At 47.0% G+C, this 19347-nt stretch overlaps 3 protein-coding genes across 3 annotated transcripts; all 3 read left to right on the top strand.

Moving 5' to 3' along the window:
• The first annotated feature begins 1023 nt into the window (after positions 1–1023).
• LOC122366094 lies at positions 1024–4112 on the top strand. Its single transcript, XM_043337921.1, has 3 exons — positions 1024–1162; positions 2462–2654; positions 3570–4112. Exons 1-3 carry the CDS (start codon positions 1121–1123, stop codon positions 3854–3856), a joined length of 522 nt encoding a protein of 173 aa, XP_043193856.1. The 5' UTR covers positions 1024–1120; the 3' UTR covers positions 3857–4112.
• A 4233-nt stretch (positions 4113–8345) lies between these two features.
• On the top strand, positions 8346–11605 carry LOC122366097 (forkhead box protein L1-like). The gene is made up of 3 exons (XM_043337924.1): positions 8346–8983; positions 9180–9450; positions 10868–11605. The coding sequence occupies exons 2-3, from the start codon at positions 9193–9195 to the stop codon at positions 11303–11305; spliced, it is 696 nt and encodes a 231-aa protein (XP_043193859.1). The 5' UTR covers positions 8346–8983; positions 9180–9192; the 3' UTR covers positions 11306–11605.
• A 2529-nt stretch (positions 11606–14134) lies between these two features.
• Positions 14135–19008, top strand: LOC122366093 (eukaryotic translation initiation factor eIF1-like). The gene is made up of 3 exons (XM_043337920.1): positions 14135–14326; positions 17687–17844; positions 18547–19008. The coding sequence occupies exons 1-3, from the start codon at positions 14299–14301 to the stop codon at positions 18691–18693; spliced, it is 333 nt and encodes a 110-aa protein (XP_043193855.1). The 5' UTR covers positions 14135–14298; the 3' UTR covers positions 18694–19008.
• The last annotated feature ends 339 nt before the right edge of the window (positions 19009–19347 follow it).

Below are 19347 nucleotides of genomic sequence, written 5' to 3'. Positions count from 1 at the left end.
ATCGCACGTGTGACGTGATTGGTATGCACCGGAATCGAACCTCATTCTGATGCTCAGGCAGTAAATTCCAAAGTAAGCAGCCTCTGTATTTACAATTATCCTGCCCATTCCTTCCACCTCATGCTGCGCCTCCGGGTTGGATGCCATGGACGGTCATGTCGGGATCGAACTGGAGGAACTCCCTCCTGGGTGACCCTCAGCGCAGCTCAGTAATCGGATGTCCCTTGGGACAGAATAAACGGCGACGGCACATGAGGTGACTTGGGCCAATGTATTGCCTCTCATCATCCGATAACCCTCGTGCTCTTTGTTGGTGATATGCTGGTGTTGTTATATAGCAACCCAATTTACGAGCGACCGCGGGATAAAAATACAAATATATTTACGTCCGAGTGGCGATTCCAACAACCGCCGTTTAAACGGGCAGGCAGGATGTGACCTGCAGCAAGCGCTTTGATGCTGAACGATGCATGTCATAAATGGTTAAAATTCATGACAGCGTAATTAATGGCATGCTTAGGATTGATGAGATCGTGGAGCGAGGGTATTATTGATAAGGAAGAGACTGCCATTTGATGCATTGGACTGGGTCGACCACCATATTGGCGCGCGGTTACTGGATGAGCCTCCCCTGTCGAGACGGGAGTGTTTCAATGGCCCGGGTGGGAGAGGTCACTCATCCTCAGCCACATCCAGGTCACATCACAGGTCACACGGTCATAATGTGGATGCTATAGTCAACTAACGAATAATTAAATCGAAGCTATTGGTAAGTTCAGTAGTTAATAGTAGAACCAGACGAAAAAAGTAAAACGGAAAAGCTCTTGAAACACTACTTGCCAACACTTCGGATGCAGATGGCACTGGCACAACAGGAAGGCACGCATGAGTCGTCCGTTCAAAGACGCACAAGTAACGAGCTCCTATGCTATCTCACCCGGTCATCTGTCCCCCTTATGAACCTCCCTCGCCCACCCTGTCTGCAGATCGACCCCCTGTTCCGTAACCGACCACCCGGAAACGGGGTTAATCCGTCCGAAAGAGGAGCCGAAAACAGACGGCTGGAGGAGTTTCAGGCCACTCCGGGTACGGACCAGACAGGGCTGGACGGTGAACAGCGATGGACGTGACACTGAAGTGCTCCTTGGTCTGCATTCTGATGGTGAGTCACCCAACCGAAGTTTTTTGTTTCATTGTAAACAATTTTAATCGTACAAATTATGCTTTTATTGTTATTATACTAGTGAAAGTAAACTTAGGTATTAGATCGTCGTTATTACGATAGTGGTAGATAGCGATGCAATATGTCTTTCAACACTTCGGTGGTTCGAAACATCACAAAAAATATAATTTAAGCATGCGAAAGTTTACTTCACCGGTGTGCGCATCTTCTAAATTAAATAAAAACCTGCGAACATGTTAACCCTCGCATGTGTAGGGGGGGGGGGGTCGGATGGACCCCCCCCCCCATGGTTTTTCGCGAATAACTCGCGTAAAAAGCGGCCGATCGCGACGAAACTTTCAGTACCCTCGCATTGATCAATTTTACACCTACCCTGAAAATTTCATGACCCTGACCCCAATGACCTTTGACCTGTGACCTCTTTTCCGAGACCATGTTTGGCCGGAATCGCGATTCCGCGTATGTCGGCTCGCATTAGCCGCGCGTTTGCAAGCTTTTCGTGGTTTCAAACGTTCAAACATGTGATTTGATGTTGCTCCCATGCATTAGGGTGGGTGTCAAGGTCACCTGAAGGTCAGGTCAGGTCATTGACCTTTGGTGACCTCGGTTCACTTTTTCGAGTTTTACATGTTTCTAGGCTAGTTTTTGGAGCTGAATTCGAATTTAGCAACCATTTGAACATTTACGAAGTAGTTTTGGTGACTTCGTAACATGTTACGAAGCTGTCAGAGGCGGTTGACACGTAATACTAATACCCGTCACGACGCCTACTGGTTGACCTGACCTGACCTGACGCGACCTGGTCTAAATGCTTAAAGACATCATCTGTGATCAAAACTAACACGATATTCGTGATCAGCACCCCGAAAAACCCCTTAGCAGCCACACTTTACGACTTTCTAACAGGTCCCGATTTTCCCGACCTTGGGTCATTGACCTGACCTGGAAGGTCAACCAATGACCTAGGACCTTAAAATTGGGTATCATCGGCTTCCTCTCGTCACGGGCAACACGCTCGTTTTTTCCGCGAAGCTCTAGCTCGATCAGGGGCCAAACGGCAAGGGGGGGTCCAACCGACCCCCCCCCCCTACACATTAGAAGCTGGAAAACGCCGCACACATGCGAGGGTTAAGCTTCGTAATCACTAGTCATTAAAATGAATAGTTAACACTCAAATGGTATACATCTTCGCTTATCTTATTATTTTGCGCAACATGCTATCTATGGCGCCACATATAACTTCCTTCACTGTGCTGACCTACCTCCTCTCTTACCCAGGCGGTGGCCGTCTGGCCGGCAGCTTCCCCATCGACACCGCCGGCCGCGACGCGGTTCGCCAACGGCTCCCACCTGTACGACTATCTGTACGGCGGCGGTACGGCGGACGAAAGGCACGGCGGTACGGCGGGAGGCGAGGACCCGTGGCAGCAGCTCGTGGAGCTGTTCTCCGCCGTGGCGTTCAACGGGGGACGTGAGTTTGCTGCGGACGAGGACGAGGTTAGGTGAAGCGAGGTGGCAGATATAGGGAATGGATGGGTGCTGCTTTCATCATGGTTAGTCACGAACGCTGAAGATAGGTACCTGTCTATTGATTGGATTATTAATTAGTATGAAATAAAGCTTTTATAAGGAAGCTGCTACGAATGGATAAAATTGTGAAGCATGAAAAGTCACCCGGTGAATTTTTGTTTGGTCGGTGTGCATTGTGTGCACCTGCGGTGTGCACTGAGCCCCATTCATCCTCGTAAGTCGTAACATTTGCTGCCGTATTTATAAACCAAACACTCACAAGATCGGAGGCAGGCGTTCCATATTTAACGACGTGTATTCAACACCATAATTGTTTGGACGCGCTCTATTGTTTTGTTAACGGCCGACGGAACACCGACTTCAACTGCACGCTGTCCCGAAACGGGAATTTTACGACTGCAAAAGAGCTCTGTATGTTTAGCGGAGAACAATTGGCCCATTGTCGCTATAAACACCTTACGGACTGTTTGCCACTCGCCTATCGAGGTGCCGCAGAAAAATTAGAGAACTTCCGAATTTAGAATAAAAGTGCAAAACGTTACACATTAATTGCTTTATTGGAATAAGCAACATTTTATGTCGCTAAAAAGTGCAGCCATTATCTCATTGACATAAGGTGAATAAATAGGCACCCAGTTTTCTAAAAAAAAAAAGAAACTTAGATAAATATAAAGAGCAGCGTACACAAAAAAGCATTCCAGCCAAACAAGTGTTTTAGGTACTTTAATGCATGTGAGCAATTTGACCGAAATGACCAATATTAACGTTTGATGAATTTGCAGAGCACGTCAACTTAGCTTCCAGCAGCCCACTGTCCCCGACCAGTATGATGACCTATGATGACCCTGACCCACAGCCGGAGGTCGGACACAGCCCAGAGGTCACCGCAGCCGGCGACAAGCCTCTTCGTTCGAGAGCGAGACAGGATTCTACAGTCACCCCGGACACCAAACAAAAGACGGCTTCTTCCAGTATCAGGCCCTCGGAGAAGAAGCGGGGGAAGAAACGACAGAGGAAGAAAGCGAGAGTCTGCCCTTTTTCGGTGAAGTGGCATTCGCGTTCCCTTTGGTGTTGCTTGATATTCCCTACTCGGGTATTAAAATCCCCATGTTTGATTATGACTCACGGAATTATTATGATTGACAGCCTGACTACAAAGTGTGTTATAGCCATCGTGGAAATATCATTCGAATGCTAATTACCCGTAGGGGCGTGTCAAATTTTTAACAAAAGCGCCAAGCAGATGGTAAGAGCTAAAATGTACTTGGAATGGAGATAACTTGTCCTTGACCGTCTTTGAAGCTGAACAAACGAGCACAAATGCTCTTAATTGTCACATTTGTGCGTCCGTTCTCGCTGTACTGAGTTGTCCTACGTAATAAACGTTTATGCTGTGCAACTGTGCAGTGTGCATACTGCATAGTTATCGATAATTCCGAACAGTTCAAACATTTTAAAATGACACAAACAACCGTTTTACCCTGATGTTTAGGCATAAGATAATTCAAATCCCGGAACTATGCAGATGACAGCTCCCCATTCCATGCGCAATTCTCATAAACAGTATAGTGTTTTTAAAGTTCATTACTTCCTTCAGACCTGAAAGCATTTACCCCACTAATTCTGCTAAATCTAGCGTAAAGCTGACATCTAGGTCGACCCCCTCCCCTCCACACAGAGCCTCGCCCTCAGGTAGGAATGCCGCCACCAAAGTCTCCGTCTGCGCGCAGCGCACGGGGCCGCCCGGCCGGCCTACAAAAGCGCGCCTCTCAGCGGGCGGTGTCGGCGGCACGCGGCTCCCAAACAGCGCCTGCTGGCGTCCACTGTTCTCGGGCCGGTTTGTTTCGCCGCGTGCGTCGTTACTGTCGACGCCCAAAGCGCGCCGGCCACCGCTCGGCAAGCGAAAACAAACGGTCGCGCCGCCGTCTCGTTAGGAGTCCAAACTTTGCCGGCGCGCCGTCAATGCCGCCGGTGTGTCGCATTGCGTTCGCGGCGCCCGCTCGTTAACGATGACGTCACGGCGCGCGCCGGGCGCCGCTTTTTGAAACATGCGCGCCATTCTCTCGTCGGCTGGGATAATAAACGTCCCCGGCACCTTCATCTGACCGCGAGATGGGGCTGGCGACGGAGAGACGGGAAGACGGGAAGACGGGCAGACGGGAGACGGAGCGAACAGGCAGACGGGAAACGGACGGACAGATTACCGGATCGCTCTGGAGTAAATGGATACCTATTAGATAGGCGGATAATCGTTTAGACGGATAGACGGATAGATGGATAGATATTAGATGGATAACTGGAATACGGGAGACGGGGAGACAGAGCGAAATAAGGCCGGCGATGAAGAGACGGGGAGACGGGTAGACGGGGAACGGAAGGCAGACAGATACACCTACTGCTAGAGGGGTAGATGGATACTGGATAGACGGATAAACGCATAGACAGATAGAGGCACTGGTAGACGGGTACGCCGGGAAGAATGTATCCTGGAAGACGGTTGCGGTATAGGAAATAAATGGATAGACGACTATGCAAATAAACGGAAAGACATCCACGGATAGCGTTGATAAGCCTTCAAAATTTATTGATGATTCAATTTTCATTGATGATTCAACAAAGAAAAAGCGTTAGAGATCGCTTGTATATTGCATCAAATAAGCAGCATCTCAAAATCTTCTTTTACAATTAGCAATGTTCAGTTAGCATCGTTTCACCACGCTTGTTTTGATGACAGAATAAATCGACAATGCAAATGATCGATGGCCAAGCAGGCAGGTCAAGCTAGGTTCCTCAGCCGCGAGACAGCTGCAATGCATGCTCTGCCTGCCTGCCTGAATCCAAGCCCGAGAGCTGAGAGACTCAGAGAGAGGTTCCGATACGCCGCACCCGTGTTTGTATGTCTGTCTGCCGCCCATGTCTCCTGACGCCTGACGTCTGTCACCCACCACTGTTTATGTGTGTCACAGCGCTCTGTTGGTGCAGGCTAATGACAACTGCCGCTACTGTCCGGCCCCGGCGGAAACCACTGTTTGCTGAGCCGCAGGGAGAATTAGCGGGGTCTGAGACCCGGGCCCCGACCCGCTCTGATGGGTATTTAACCCTGCCGGAAGCGGGAGGGGAGGGGGGTGACAGGATGGTGAGGGTACACCTGTTGACGGGTCCTGTGTTGGCTCGGTGTTCAGGGAGCCGCTGCAGTGGTTTGGGTAGAGTTTGGGGAGAGCAGCGATTCGCTTAAACAACCCAAAAGTAAATACTCGTACGCTGAGCTGAGCCAAAGCTATACCGGTATCTACCATTTTATCTGTTCTACTTCTTTTACACTCATGCCTCCACTTTAGCTCAAATGAAATACCAGCGTCAAAGACTATGTTTATCGGTCTTTGCCGTCTTGCACACAGTTCAATAATCCATGCGTGATCACGTATGTCCGGCAATATATTTTAACAAAATCATTCAGTCAAATATGAATCTTAATCACATTGCTTACTTTTATCATTGGAGGTAAGCCGAAAGGCACATCCGTTTGCGATTCAATCATATCCGATAAATTTCTTTCGTTGCTTGCAAAAATGCATTGGTGCAAAGGACTCTTGTAACATAAGTGCGGGCTCCCGGGTGAAGTGATATGCAAAGCGTATTTCATGGTAGCAGGGCATGTGTTCCAGAGACGCCACCTGCCAGTCTTCTACAAAGTACTGTGAACCGTTGACGCCACCCAAGGCCCTATATACCACGCCACCATTCCGACTCGAGTGATATCGCATAGTGCTGGCGTTTGGAAGAACAATACCAAGCCTTTCAGATTCGGCTAAGGACGTTTTGAAGAGATGTCTTTCCTCGTAGTAGGTACCTATACATATATAGGTACCTACACACAGAAAAATATTAACACCGTTAGCGGTGTAATTGCACAGTACATATCTGAGCACTTGAGGAAAGTTAATTTAGTCCCTTCCCCGCTTAAATTACTCGCCTAACAGTGTTCTATTACCTTCTTCCTGGTGTTCATTTAGAAGCGCGAGTAATTTAAGCGGGGAAGGGACTAAATTAACTTTCCTCAAGTGCTCAGATACACACAGAAAAATATTGACACCGTTAGCGGTGTAATTGCACAGTGCATATCTGAACACTTGAGGAAAGTTAATTTAGTCCCTTCCCCGCTTAAATTACTCGCGCTTCCAAATGAACACCAGGAAGAAGGTAATAGAACACTGTTAGGAGGGTTGGGTGTTTTACTACACACACAGAAAAATATTGACACCGTTAGCGATGTAATTGCACAGTACATATCTGAGCACTTGAGGAAAGTTAATTTAGTCCCTTCCCCGCTTAAATTACTCGCGCTTCCAAATGAACACCAGGAAGACGGTAATAGAACACTGTTAGGAGGGTTGGGTGTTTTGCTACACACACAGAAAAATATTGACACCGTTAGCGGTGTAATTGCACAGTACATATCTGAGCACTTGAGGAAAGTTAATTTAGTCCCTTCCCCGCTTAAATTACTCGCGCTTCCAAATGAACACCAGGAAGAAGGTAATAGAACACTGTTAGGAGGGTTGGGTGTTTTGCTACATGTAGTAAAACACCCAACCCTCCTAACAGTGTTCTATTACCTTCTTCCTGGTGTTCATTTGGAAGCGCGAGTAATTTAAGCGGGGAAGGGACTAAATTAACTTTCCTCAAGTGCTCAGATATGTACTGTGCAATTACACCGCTAACGGTGTCAATATTTTTCTGTGTGCATGTAGCAAAACACCCAACCCTCCTAACAGTGTTCTATTACCTTCTTCCTGGTGTTCATTTGGAAGCGCGAGTAATTTAAGCGGGGAAGGGACTAAATTAACTTTCCTCAAGTGCTCAGATATGTACTGTGCAATTACACCGCTAACGGTGTTAATATTTTTCTGTGTGTATGTACTGTGCAATTACACCGCTAACGGTGTTAATATTTTTCTGTGTGTACTATGGGATGTGAAATTGGGATGTGGAGCACACCATGGGATGTGAAAATGGTGTGCTCGTCCAAAATATTTCGGGCTTTTGGGCTTCGGCTACCGTAGAATTGCACCGGTACAGCCAGTAGCACTTCAATAGAAGGCAGGCAATACGGATAACGTTAACTGCATTTCAACGGTCATCCAGTGTTTCTTTTCAGGTATTGTTTGCTTCGATATCGTTTATTTTAGGACGATAAATAAAGATATGAAGTTAAAATGTCAAACCAACCTTTTGGATGATCGGAGCAGCATTTCGGATATGTGAGCAGCATGTTATCTACGTGTTTCAGGGCAGAAATAAAAATAGAGAAAGGCGCGAAACGGACACGAGTCCATCCAACTTCGATTTAAACCAATAAACATATTTTTTAAATCTGGATAGATCAGAGCAGTGTGAATTGTTATTAAGCTCTCTTTTTGACCCTTGAAAACGGGAGCCCAACTTCATAAGATTACTTGAAAAGACGTTCACGTAAGTACCAATTGCGAAAAGTTTCGATCGGCTGTTGACCCTAATGAAAGTCCAATGCGTGTATGCATTTAATATACATGAATCAGTGTCGCCCTACTAGCCCCAGAGCTATGCCGACAATCCTGCTCTCGCACACACACGGGCGGCTGCCATCGGAGAGCTGACAGCTACTGGGTGAGCCCCCCTGCTCGGCCTGTGATTGGTCGGCTGCCGTCGGCTGCTGGCCGCTGATTGGCCGGTATTCGCGGTCGGCGGCTGCCATTAGTGTGTGCCGCTGATGGTCGCAGCTAATTGGTGCCACCTGGGCGGCCGCCGTGTGCGCGCGGACAGGCTCGTTTGTGTGCCCGAGGTGCTTGTTCTGATACCCTGCCAAAACAATGGCACCGCTGCGCGCGGCGCGCTCAAAAACAACTCCTGACCAGACCTCAATAACATTGCGTCGTGCGCAAACATTGAGTTTTTACAGAACAAATTGTTACCTAAACCTGGCCAACTAGAAAACACAAACAGAAGGCGTCCAAACAAACAGCGCTCGTGCGCGGAGAGGAGGAGCGATTGATGGGCGGGGGCGTCGTCAGTCTGACGGGGACCGAGCAGGACAGAGCAGCGTCCCGAAACCGTCTCTCGACGAGGGCTGTCGTCTCCGACACCGGCACCACATCTGAGCTCAAGCATCAGCAGCACACTCCCAGACTCTCCGAGGACCGGCGAACCGGGCAGTCGAGAGGACGGTACCGGACTAGCACGTGGCGAGGGAAACTTCAAGCCGGCAATCAGTGATTTATTGCATCGAAAGAGGTGGGACACCGTCTACGGTCCATTCAGCATTTTTTATTTAATTGCAAACATATAGCCTATAAAAACGTTTGTATTAGCTTTTCAAGCACGAAATTAATTATGGACTAATGCATCTAAGAAACTTTTCTTACAGTCAAGCAAATCGTGAAGGTCTCTCTCGCCCAACTCACCCTCCCTCTCCCCGTCTCATCTCCAGGAGTTCCCACAACATGGAGAGCTACGAGAGCTACCTGTCCAGCCTGGGTACGGTGTGTGTGCGCGCCGGCTGCGTCTCACCCTACCTGCCCTTCTACTACCTGCCCCTGGCCGGGTGTCCTCTGCCGCCGCCGCCGCCGCAGAAACCGCCGTACAGCTACATTGCCCTCATCGCCATGGCCATCAAGTCGGCGCCGGAGCAGAAGATGACGCTCAGTGGGATCTACAAGTATATCATGGAGCACTTTCCGTACTACCAGCAGAATAAACAGGTGGGTACAACCAACAACGGTCGACTGCCCTGTGCAGCATAAAGCTACCGATTGATTGTATGATTTATTTATCAATTCATTCATTTTTCATAAGTTTAGTCCGAACCTTTTAATTTATTGATTCATTCATTCATTCATTCATTCATTCATTCATTCATTCATTCATTCATTCATTCATTCATTCATTCATTCATTCATTCATTCATTCATTCATTCATTCATTCATCAATTCATTCTTGCATTCATGCAGTCGGGCATTGGAGCATTTTTGCACTTAACTGTGATATCGTAGCGCATCACTTCGTCTTTGAAATGAATGAAAATCTACAACGATCTATTATCAAGTTTTCTTACCAACAACGTTAATAAACAGGATAATGAGCAAGCTCCTTACCATTTATGTAGCTATATAGATGACTCCTCGCGAGGGTCATCAGCCTTTAGGTAAATCCTAATAAGTGTGCAGTGACCGTGACTAATAAATTGACCCTGTTGCGACTGTGAAGTACCAGAATAATACCATATAAATCAATCCAATCAGAAAGGCTGAAAGATGGTAGCCTGCTTCTTCCGAATTGCTCATTTATTTTATACCTACAATTAGTACCTACCGGATGTCCATTTACATTCGAGACAATTTGGAATTGTCCCTTGCATCCTGCAGACATCAAAAGTCCTCACATTTTACATCATTACGAGCCCTAGCGAGCTCCAACGTCCTTTCCGCCGACTGAGAATGCGCTTCATGCTATGCGGCACAGCATAGATTCAGGCGTTCGTTACTAGTGCCACCTAGTGAGCGGGAGTGCAAACAGTGCTCAATGGCCGAGAATGCGTTTCATGCTGTGCGGCACAGCATAAATTCAGGCGTCTGTTACTAATACCATCTGGTGACCGCGAGACTAAATAGTACCTACTCGATGACTACGGTCCGGATGGTTCATGTTATGCGGTACAGCATAAATTCAGGCGTCCATTACTACTGAAGTACTGACATCTACATGTAGTGAGCCGGAGTGCAAACAGTAGCTATCGGCCACGGCGAACACACGGTCAGCCGATATGGCTGAAATGTTATTTGCGGAGCTACTTTTTTACCAAACGAGCATCATGTTGCGCCTACAACGTACGAACATGATTACCGACGTAATATGCAAGACGCGCGTTCTGCACATAAAATGCTCAGTTACCTACGCTTTTATTTGGATTGGTGTTTGTTGGCCATACCACCTAGGTATTCGTCATCGATTTTGCTAGGAAATAAGAGCAACAAACTTTTATTCATTTAAATGCCTACCATTAATTCAGCTAACAAATGTCAGCTTTTATTGTAAGTGACGAATGGCACTCGCTGACTCACCAAACTTTCCATATTCCAACCTTACTGACACAAGCCTTTGTTCTTTTTTGTCCCCAGGGCTGGCAGAACTCGATTCGGCACAACCTGAGCCTCAACGACTGCTTCCGTAAGTTACCTCGCCAGAAGGGTCGACCCGGGAAGGGCTCGTTCTGGACCCTCGACCCCAAGTTTGCCGATATGTTCGAGAACGGTAACTTCCGCAGGCGGAAGAGACGGATGCGCTGCCTGGCTCGGCCGGCGGACGCGGAGCCGGAGAGCTCCACCACGGCTCCGCCGGGAGCCGAGACCGGAGCGGGAGCGGGAGCGGGAGCCGGAGAGGAGCCGCAGCAGGGGGCAACTCAGCTCAGCCCGCAGCCCACCAAATCCTCGCTCTTCACCATCGAGAATTTGATCAAGCCGGAGCCGCTGTTCTCATCAGGGTCGAGGGTGGGGGCGGGGGCGGGGGCGACGGCCGATGCGGCGCCGGCGGCGACGATAGTAAAGATGGAACGATGAGTGTCTGATAGAAGTGTTGACCCATGCTGCGGCAAACGTCAGGGCCAGAGGCCGCTGCTGGTGGTGTGTCGTTGTAGGTATGTGGATTGTTCGTGATGTCTTGTGCATATGAGAGTGAAACGTCTAATGCTCTACCGAGTTCAATAAAAGAATGTCGTAAAATATTTGACGCACAGACTCTTGGCCGCTTTTCGGACTCTTTTCCTACCTTCCTAGTTCCTTTTGAGTTCTTTCTTCAGCTAGTACCAACCAAAGAAACGGAAAATAAAGTACACACTGATGCAGTATGCATTGAAATGAGTTATTGTTTTTCAAACGGTGGCTTTTACGATATCCGAAGCCCATCTCAAACTAATATTAGAATGTATACGATAAGTGTTGCAAGGGAAGAACTGAAATCAAACTGCCTGCGCGATGATACCTACTCGCTTTCCTCCTACTGATGGAAATCTTTATCTTATTTGTCTTTTATGTATATGAAATCTAGGTATTTAAATACTTCAGCTCCCATTACGTACCTACCGTCTAAATAGGCGCATTTTTTTTCGAAATCGAGCGAGGCGTTCAAAGTATTAGGTACCTACCTAAATGTTGAGTTACATTATACGTTTTTCGTGTGAACTTATATCGCTTATTTATATCTACTACCACTATAAATCCACTTTCGGTCGTAACCGAAAGTGTAGTCGTCTGGCGATGGGCATAGACAATTGGCAAAGAATTGATCGACCGCTCATGCCTAGCAATGCCGTCATAAGTCAGGCGTAGCTATGGTAGGACAGAGCGAAGACAGAGACGTTAGTTTGAGTGAATCGTCGACCGTTACTCTACCAGTGGACCATTAATTGGTATGGACCATCGGTAGACCGTCCCGATTAGACAACCCGACCCGCCAGTCAAACGATCAGCAGGTGAAGTTAACCTCATCATTGCACCTTAAATATGGCGATGAAATTGACCAATAACATGGTAGTAAGATGTATTTTCATATAATAAAATGAGGCCGAAATATAGAACAACACATACAATCAATGTATCATCACTGCACCGGCTGCCTGGGTGGGTGACTGTCAGCTCAAACTAACTTGCCGAAGTGTGAGAACGTATCGGAGTGTCCCGAGGTCGGTGGGAAGGGGATAAGGCATGACGAGTGTGGTGCATGGGATATGAACGGATATGTACGATAGTTTAGTGGCGAGTAGAGACGGTAAATGCGTGAGCAGGTATGGACCATCGGTAATTTCACTGGTTTCACTGGATTCTATTCACTGGAATAAGTGGAAGGTGGGGTGGGATAATGTCAGGGGACCCTATGACCGGAGGGTTTTCTGTTGCCCTCATAGCCTCGGCCGGGCTGACGCCAGGGCTCAGACAGCCGTCTGTCCGACACTTTGGCCGCCTGTTTCATAAGGCTCTCGCTCCTCTGTTAGATCACAATGGCCCTCGGATGGCCTCAGAGAGTCCTCTATATTGGCCTCAGGGCCCTCTGTCGGTCTCAGTACCTACCCAGTGGGCCCTCCCCTCGGATCGAAGGGTCCCTTTACTGGCATCATGGTCCTGCCGCCCGTCCTATGGTGTCATGAAGTTCCTCTCTGAATACTCGAATCAATAAGGGCCTTGTTGATCTCATTGCCTTGGTTTTAGATTTCAGAGTGCCCTGGCTTAGTCTCAGCTGATACCGAATGAGGGTCTTCAAGAGGGCTTTCTATCGGTCTTAAATGGCTTTTTGCCTTCTTCCGCTCTCGAGTCGGGTACCTATAGCCTATAGGATATATGTACGATAGATACCTAAAGGTATCCACTCCAGTGTATCCATAATCCATTGCCATTTTTTGACCTTATAAAACCCTCTTTCTACCCCTGGGTATTTACCTAGCTGTTTTATTTGTAGTCACATGAAATTGTACCCTCAAGGCTCAAAGTCAAAGTGGTCACTGGTCAGAAAAAAGAGAAAAAAGATATGTTCCGGCATGCTTGGTAAGCACAGGTCCCACGGGTTTTAGCGGCAGGTTTTGTACCTATGAATTTAGTATACCTCCTCCAGGCTCATGTCTTCGTCGTCTTAAGCTTTTGAATGGAGTGTTGAAGATGTTAGATGCGATAGACTTGTTCGTTCACAAGCCTGCCATGACCGTATAAAATGGCTTCATCGTAGATCGATTAGCTTCTGAGAAACCTACCTACCTATAACCGGAAATATAAAAGATGTGTAAAAGGGAAAAACCTACCGCTTACGGCTAAAACGAGCGTGCTGCCCGTCACGAGAGGAAGCCGATGATATCCAATTTTAAGGTCCTAGGTCATCGGGTGACCTTCCAGGTCAGGTCAATGACCCGAAAATCGGGAAAATCGGGCCCTGTGGCTGTTAGAAAGTCGTTAAGTGTGGCTATCAAGGAGTTTTCCGGGGTGCTGATCACGAATACCGTGTTAGTTTTGATCAGAGATGATGTCTTTAAGCATTTAGACCAGGTCGGGTCAGGTCAGGTCAGGTCAACCGGTAGGGGTCGTGGCGGGTATTCGTAGGTAATACGTGTCAACCGCCTCTCTTCAATGAGCTGTCAAATAAGTTAATGTGAAATTATATCACTGGCCGTTCCCGTCCAATTCCCGTCTATATCTAATGCGTCATATTCTCTGAATATGATGACGCAACTAATTACGTCATGATAGGTATGTGACGTCATAGTACTGTTCCTTTAGATTGCCTTAGATTTTTTTAAAGCTTTTTTATTTAAAATCAATATGTTTAGTTTTAATGAATCTTAATAAATAATTGCAATAAGATTTGAATTGAACAAAATAGGCATAATTTCAACATCAAATTATACTTTAGCTCTTGAATGGCACTGTAACATCCGCCTGCGTCATAATCGTCGATAAACATTCTCGAACATTTCTTTGTGGCGTCTCGTGCGAAGCACTCGTATATAGTTACAATTGTTTTTATCAAGTAGCGCGAGATATTATTGAAAAGAGTTCACAGCAATAGTCGCATGTCAGTCCAGAACCTCCAGAGCGTTGGTAAGTTGTTTGCATTTTGTGGCAATTCCATTCGAAGAATGTGTGGTATTTTGGCTCAAGGTCGAAGCTTGAGGTGCGTAGTTTACTAAAGTGTACTTAATTCGTTTGCCTATCAAAACACGCATTTTCGTAAGTAAGAATCTACTTCTCCATGCTAAATAACATGGGAACTGACGACACGAAAATGATGACATTGACGACTATTTTTGATGAAACAATTGTATGAAGTGGGTATGAACAGTTTGCATTCCGAAAAGTACTTTAACCCTATTCCTGGCGGGCTCCGCCGGGACAAGAAACTGGCGGGGGGGGGCCGATTCGGCCCCCCCCCCTGAGATCTCGAGAACGAAGCAAGATAGCGACAAGCGGTAAACGGCATCGGATACGAACGGCCAAGATCTACAATTTTTACTAAGGTCATTTTCAGGTCAGGTCAAAGATGACGTCACAGGGGTCGAAAAAGTCAAAATGGCGGCGCTAGATATGGAGAGAGTTTTTCTCGAATAACTTTCGAATTAGTCAAGATAGGAACAAACTAAGGGCATCATCGTGATCCTCTCGTCAATCCGCATCGAATGATATATATGTTGACCTCGAAAGGTCAAGGTCAAAGGTTGACCTCAGGTCACGTGACCTCGAGGTCATCATGTATATCATTCGATGCGTCTTGACGAGCTGAACACAATGAGACCATCCACGCGTCTGTATCTTGTTCCTGTACGGAGTTATTGGCCAAAAACCTTTGGTGACCTTTGATGACGTCACATGACCTCACAGCTGCCCAACAGCAAAACAGACCTCAAGGTAGTGAAGGTTGATCGTATATGAAGTCATGTATGGTATATGGGGCCATTCCGACCCGTTTTAGTGGTAAAAACAGGGAGTTGATTTTTCCCCCATTGACTTATAATGGGGAGGTCGCGAAATTGACCTGACCTTAGGTCACTAATATCAAAATTCCGAGATATACAAATTGCACATACTGGTACCCTAACTAAACCCTGAAGAGAAGAAATTGATCGGTCAAAAACTCTAGCTCTGGCGTGATTGCAAACTTTTCTGAGGTAGGGTCACCAAACCGCCTCTGGTGACCTGACCTGAGGTCAGATCAACTCAAAATTTTCAGACATGTTGCGTAGAAGCCTTTTAGGAAAAGTCAGAAAATTTGAGCTTCCTAGCTCAACGCGTTTGGGAGAAATAACCAAAAAACCTCAGGGGGGGGGGGGCTCCTGAGGCCCCCCCCCCCCCCCCGCCAGGAATAGGGTTAAGGACGCTGGTGAAAACAGGGCGCTGGAGGGCATATTAAGTCAAATGACTATTAAGAACTTCTCCCCCTCTCAATGCCTTCTACATACTGGATGTCAAATGGTTTATTTGAGTGAATTTCCTTGATCAAATTGCCCCAGGCGATTTGTTTTCACTGTCGTCCCATGATTACACTAATGACGCCATTTCAATGATTATGCGTGATGTGTGTAAAGAGCAGCAAAAATGTTACGTTAAAAACACTTAATATTTTAGTGTGATGAAGCTGGGAAAGAAGGGATTCAAAGTGCAACTGCTGTTGATGCATGTGCATTTATACTTTGAGAACATATTTTCACTCACAGCTTTTATGCAAATTTCTATAAACCATACATTTCAAGTGATCAAAACACATGCTAAGTGATTAGTAAGTAAGTAGGTAGGTAGGTAAGTAGATGAGGTTAGGGCAGGCTGAATTGTTTCTTTTTTATTTGCAAGACATGTAAGTATATTTTTTTTGGAATGAGGGTGTCAAATAATGTAAGAATATACAAAAATTATCCTTGAAATCCTCTTAGGACTTTATCTTGACATTTATTGGTTTTCCAACCAAGGAGAGGCGCTATACCCAGAGTTGCTTTGTTCTAACCAAAGCTAAATGAACTTAACCTAACCTACAACCTACTACCTACAACCTAACCTGCAAACCTACAACCTAACCTACAAACCTACAACTTAACCTACAAGCCTACAGTGCCTCACCTTGGTTGGAAAGCCTTTGTGTGATGTCTGCTCTACTAATGCCAAACACTCCAGAATTCAATAAGATAAAAGTTGTAAATAGGTTGGAATAAGATTTAAGCTAGTGGAGAAATGATATTAAAAATGAAAATAAAAGTAATCTAGCCTAACTGAACATATCGCTTTGTACCTACCTACCAAGAAAGATTTAGGAAAAAGTTACTCCCAGGAGTAGATTACAGGTGGAGCCTGAAGCCAGATACACAACTACTTAACCTAAAATATTTTATTTACTGTTGCCTGTTATCTCTTCCACCCTTTGCCTATGGTACTGTACTTTTACACTACCTCTGATGTTGAGCAGGAGGCCCCATGTTGCCTTAGTTTACACTTGTTGATGAAAGTTGATGAAGAAAGTGTCCCCATTGCCATATGAAAATGGTAGATCGTACCACTACCAGCAGCAGCTTTGGGTATTGCTAAGCATTAATGAATATCCTGTGAATCGGTGTCATACAGAGGTGAATAAAGCTGCTGGCATGAAAATTGTTTAGAGCTTCGTATGATATGCTTTGTCACATGGCAGTTGAACGGGGAGGCATTGCCGGCCCGAACCTCCCGGTAAGGACGCCAAAATGTGCGCAGCATCTCAGCTCAAAATCTTGAAAGAAAACTTTAAACTGTCTCCCCGGTCTAAAGTCGCATGCTTTAACTTTATGTTAGCGATGGTGTAACCTGATAAAGCGAACCTGACTGACATAAATCACATGTTTTCTGTACCCACCGAATTTTACTTACTGAAGAGGGCAAAAACGCACTATCACTGCTCAAGTGCTCACTGCCAAAGGGGACTGAGGAGGATTCTGGGAATCGCGCGGGTTATATACCACATTGGCTCCTACAAGTTTACGTGGTCAAATAGGGCAAAATACGCAAAACTTTTTCAGCACGGCGATGGCCTATGCCTCCCAGCGGCCCATAGCTCCCAGGTCTCTCCTGTTACTTTTGATTGTAGTCATCTGATCAGAACCTAAGATTTGTCAATTCTTTAGTTTAATTTACAACATATGCATGTTGTTTGGTGGTGCATATTTTTTGGTCTGGGCAGTGTGGTTCATTGACACAGCTGTCATACTTTTGCAGTCTGCCTCCAGAAAGTGTTGTCTGCTGGACTTCCTGTCCTGTCCAACATTTGTTGGAGTTGTTGAATTTGAGCTAGTGTTTTTGGAATTCTTGGGTTTCAGCTTTCCAATGACTTTTGTCTTATTGCAGCTATGAGAGGATTGTATTCAGCCTCTGGTGTACACATCTGCTGAGCAGCAGGGAACAAGATCAGCTCACATATAACTCGCTGTGTTTTCTGTCTGTTTTCAGACCCCTTTGCTGCTGCAAGTGAGGGACTCAATGAAGGCGCACAGGGCGGCCTGATCCACATCCGCATCCAGCAGCGGAACCGCAGGAAGACGCTCACCACGGTACAGGGACTCCCCGCCGAATATGACCTGAAGAAAATCGTCAAAACATGCAAAAAGGTTTGTTACACAGTTACTTGCTCCCGAATGTAGTTTTGCAACATTGTGAATAAGAACTAACGTGCAGCATGAATGGTTTGGTAAGAGACTCGCAGTTTGATGTCCAGGATTTATCTAAAATATTACCTATCTTACCTATACCTTTGTACTATGAGTTGTGCCATGATTCTTGTTTAACCCCGGATTTAGAGTCTCCCGGATGAGGAAGATTTTACATCGTCCGGCCAATGTCGTTCAAGGTCAACGGGGGCTCGGCTGCGGTTTTCGAACGGGATTGGCCGGACGACGTAGAATGTTCTTCGTCCGAGGAGGCTGCGAACACGCCCAAAGATGACATTTGTCTAACATCTCGTTTCCACAACATACGCATAGCCCATACCCCTATCGAAAGTTCCGTACTTCTGTCATGCTGTCCTTGTTCCGCTAGTTCATTTCGACTGTATCACAAGAGCAGAGTTGTGCTGCCCATGTTGCTTGGTTCACTGATGCTGTCCGGTTTACACCAGACCCCACTGTGTCTGCCGCTCGCGCGTCCAACGTGCCTTTTTGGACAGATCCTACCATGTCTAGCGCTCGCCTTTTCTCCGTACCCAGCGACGATTGTATAAGCCTCTCTCTGCCCCGTACACTGATCCTCTAAGCGCCCGCTGAACCACCACTGACTCCACTCTAACGTCCATCCATTTTGTCTCTCCCCGGCAGGAGTTTGCGTGTAACGGCACGGTGATCGAGCACCCGGAGTACGGCGAGGTGCTCCAGCTGCAGGGCGACCAGCGCGAGAACATCTGCCAGCTGCTCACCAAGTACGACCTGGCCACCAGCTCGCAGCTCAAGGTGCACGGATTCTAACCAGCCGCCGCACCAGCCGCCAGCCATGCCGTCTCGGTGTGGCGTCGCGCCCCGGCCGTCGTCGGTTTTCTCAGTACAAGGCGTTCTGTAAGGGGCCGAGCGGTGGCGCCACCACCGCGCGGTCCCCGCCACCGGCCCGTTTTGCGCCGCGCGATTCCCCGTCCCTCCCCCTCTCTTTTAAAGTTGCTGCACCGCGCTCTTTTATGTGAGGTCCGTTGCCGCGCACTTTGGCCTTGTCGCGTGGAAAGCGTGCCGTCGTCGTATCCCCGTTCGGACGCGTTACACCAATAAATGGAGCTTCTCTGGTGAGGGAGACTCGTGTGTTGTGGCTGTTGTTGTTGGGAGGACAGGGAGAAACTGTTCACTTTTAGAATGTTGCTCTGGGAAATGGAATGGGACTCCAACTACAATGTGAAGATCGCCACAGGGCGGAGTGGAAATGGAGAAGTAAAACCATCACCTAAATCGGTGCTGCATGAAATCGGATAAGCCAAAGGCAAACAGTTAAGTGAGCATTTGGTCAAAACCCAACATTTAGTGAATTAACCGCTTCAGCAGTCAAACACGCCCCGCACTAGGCTAATTTCGCGGAAACGAGTTATGCTCTTGCCTGCCATGTCGTTTGTTTCATGCTAGTCTTATGCCGCGAAGTTG

The sequence above is a fragment of the Amphibalanus amphitrite genome, unplaced genomic scaffold, assembly GCF_019059575.1.
Source record: "Amphibalanus amphitrite isolate SeventyFive unplaced genomic scaffold, NRLGWU_Aamphi_draft 000784F_arrow, whole genome shotgun sequence".
Taxonomy (NCBI): Eukaryota; Metazoa; Arthropoda; class Thecostraca; order Balanomorpha; family Balanidae; genus Amphibalanus; species Amphibalanus amphitrite.
Note: the sequence above shows the minus strand (reverse complement) of the source record. Positions and strands in the feature narration are given on the sequence as shown.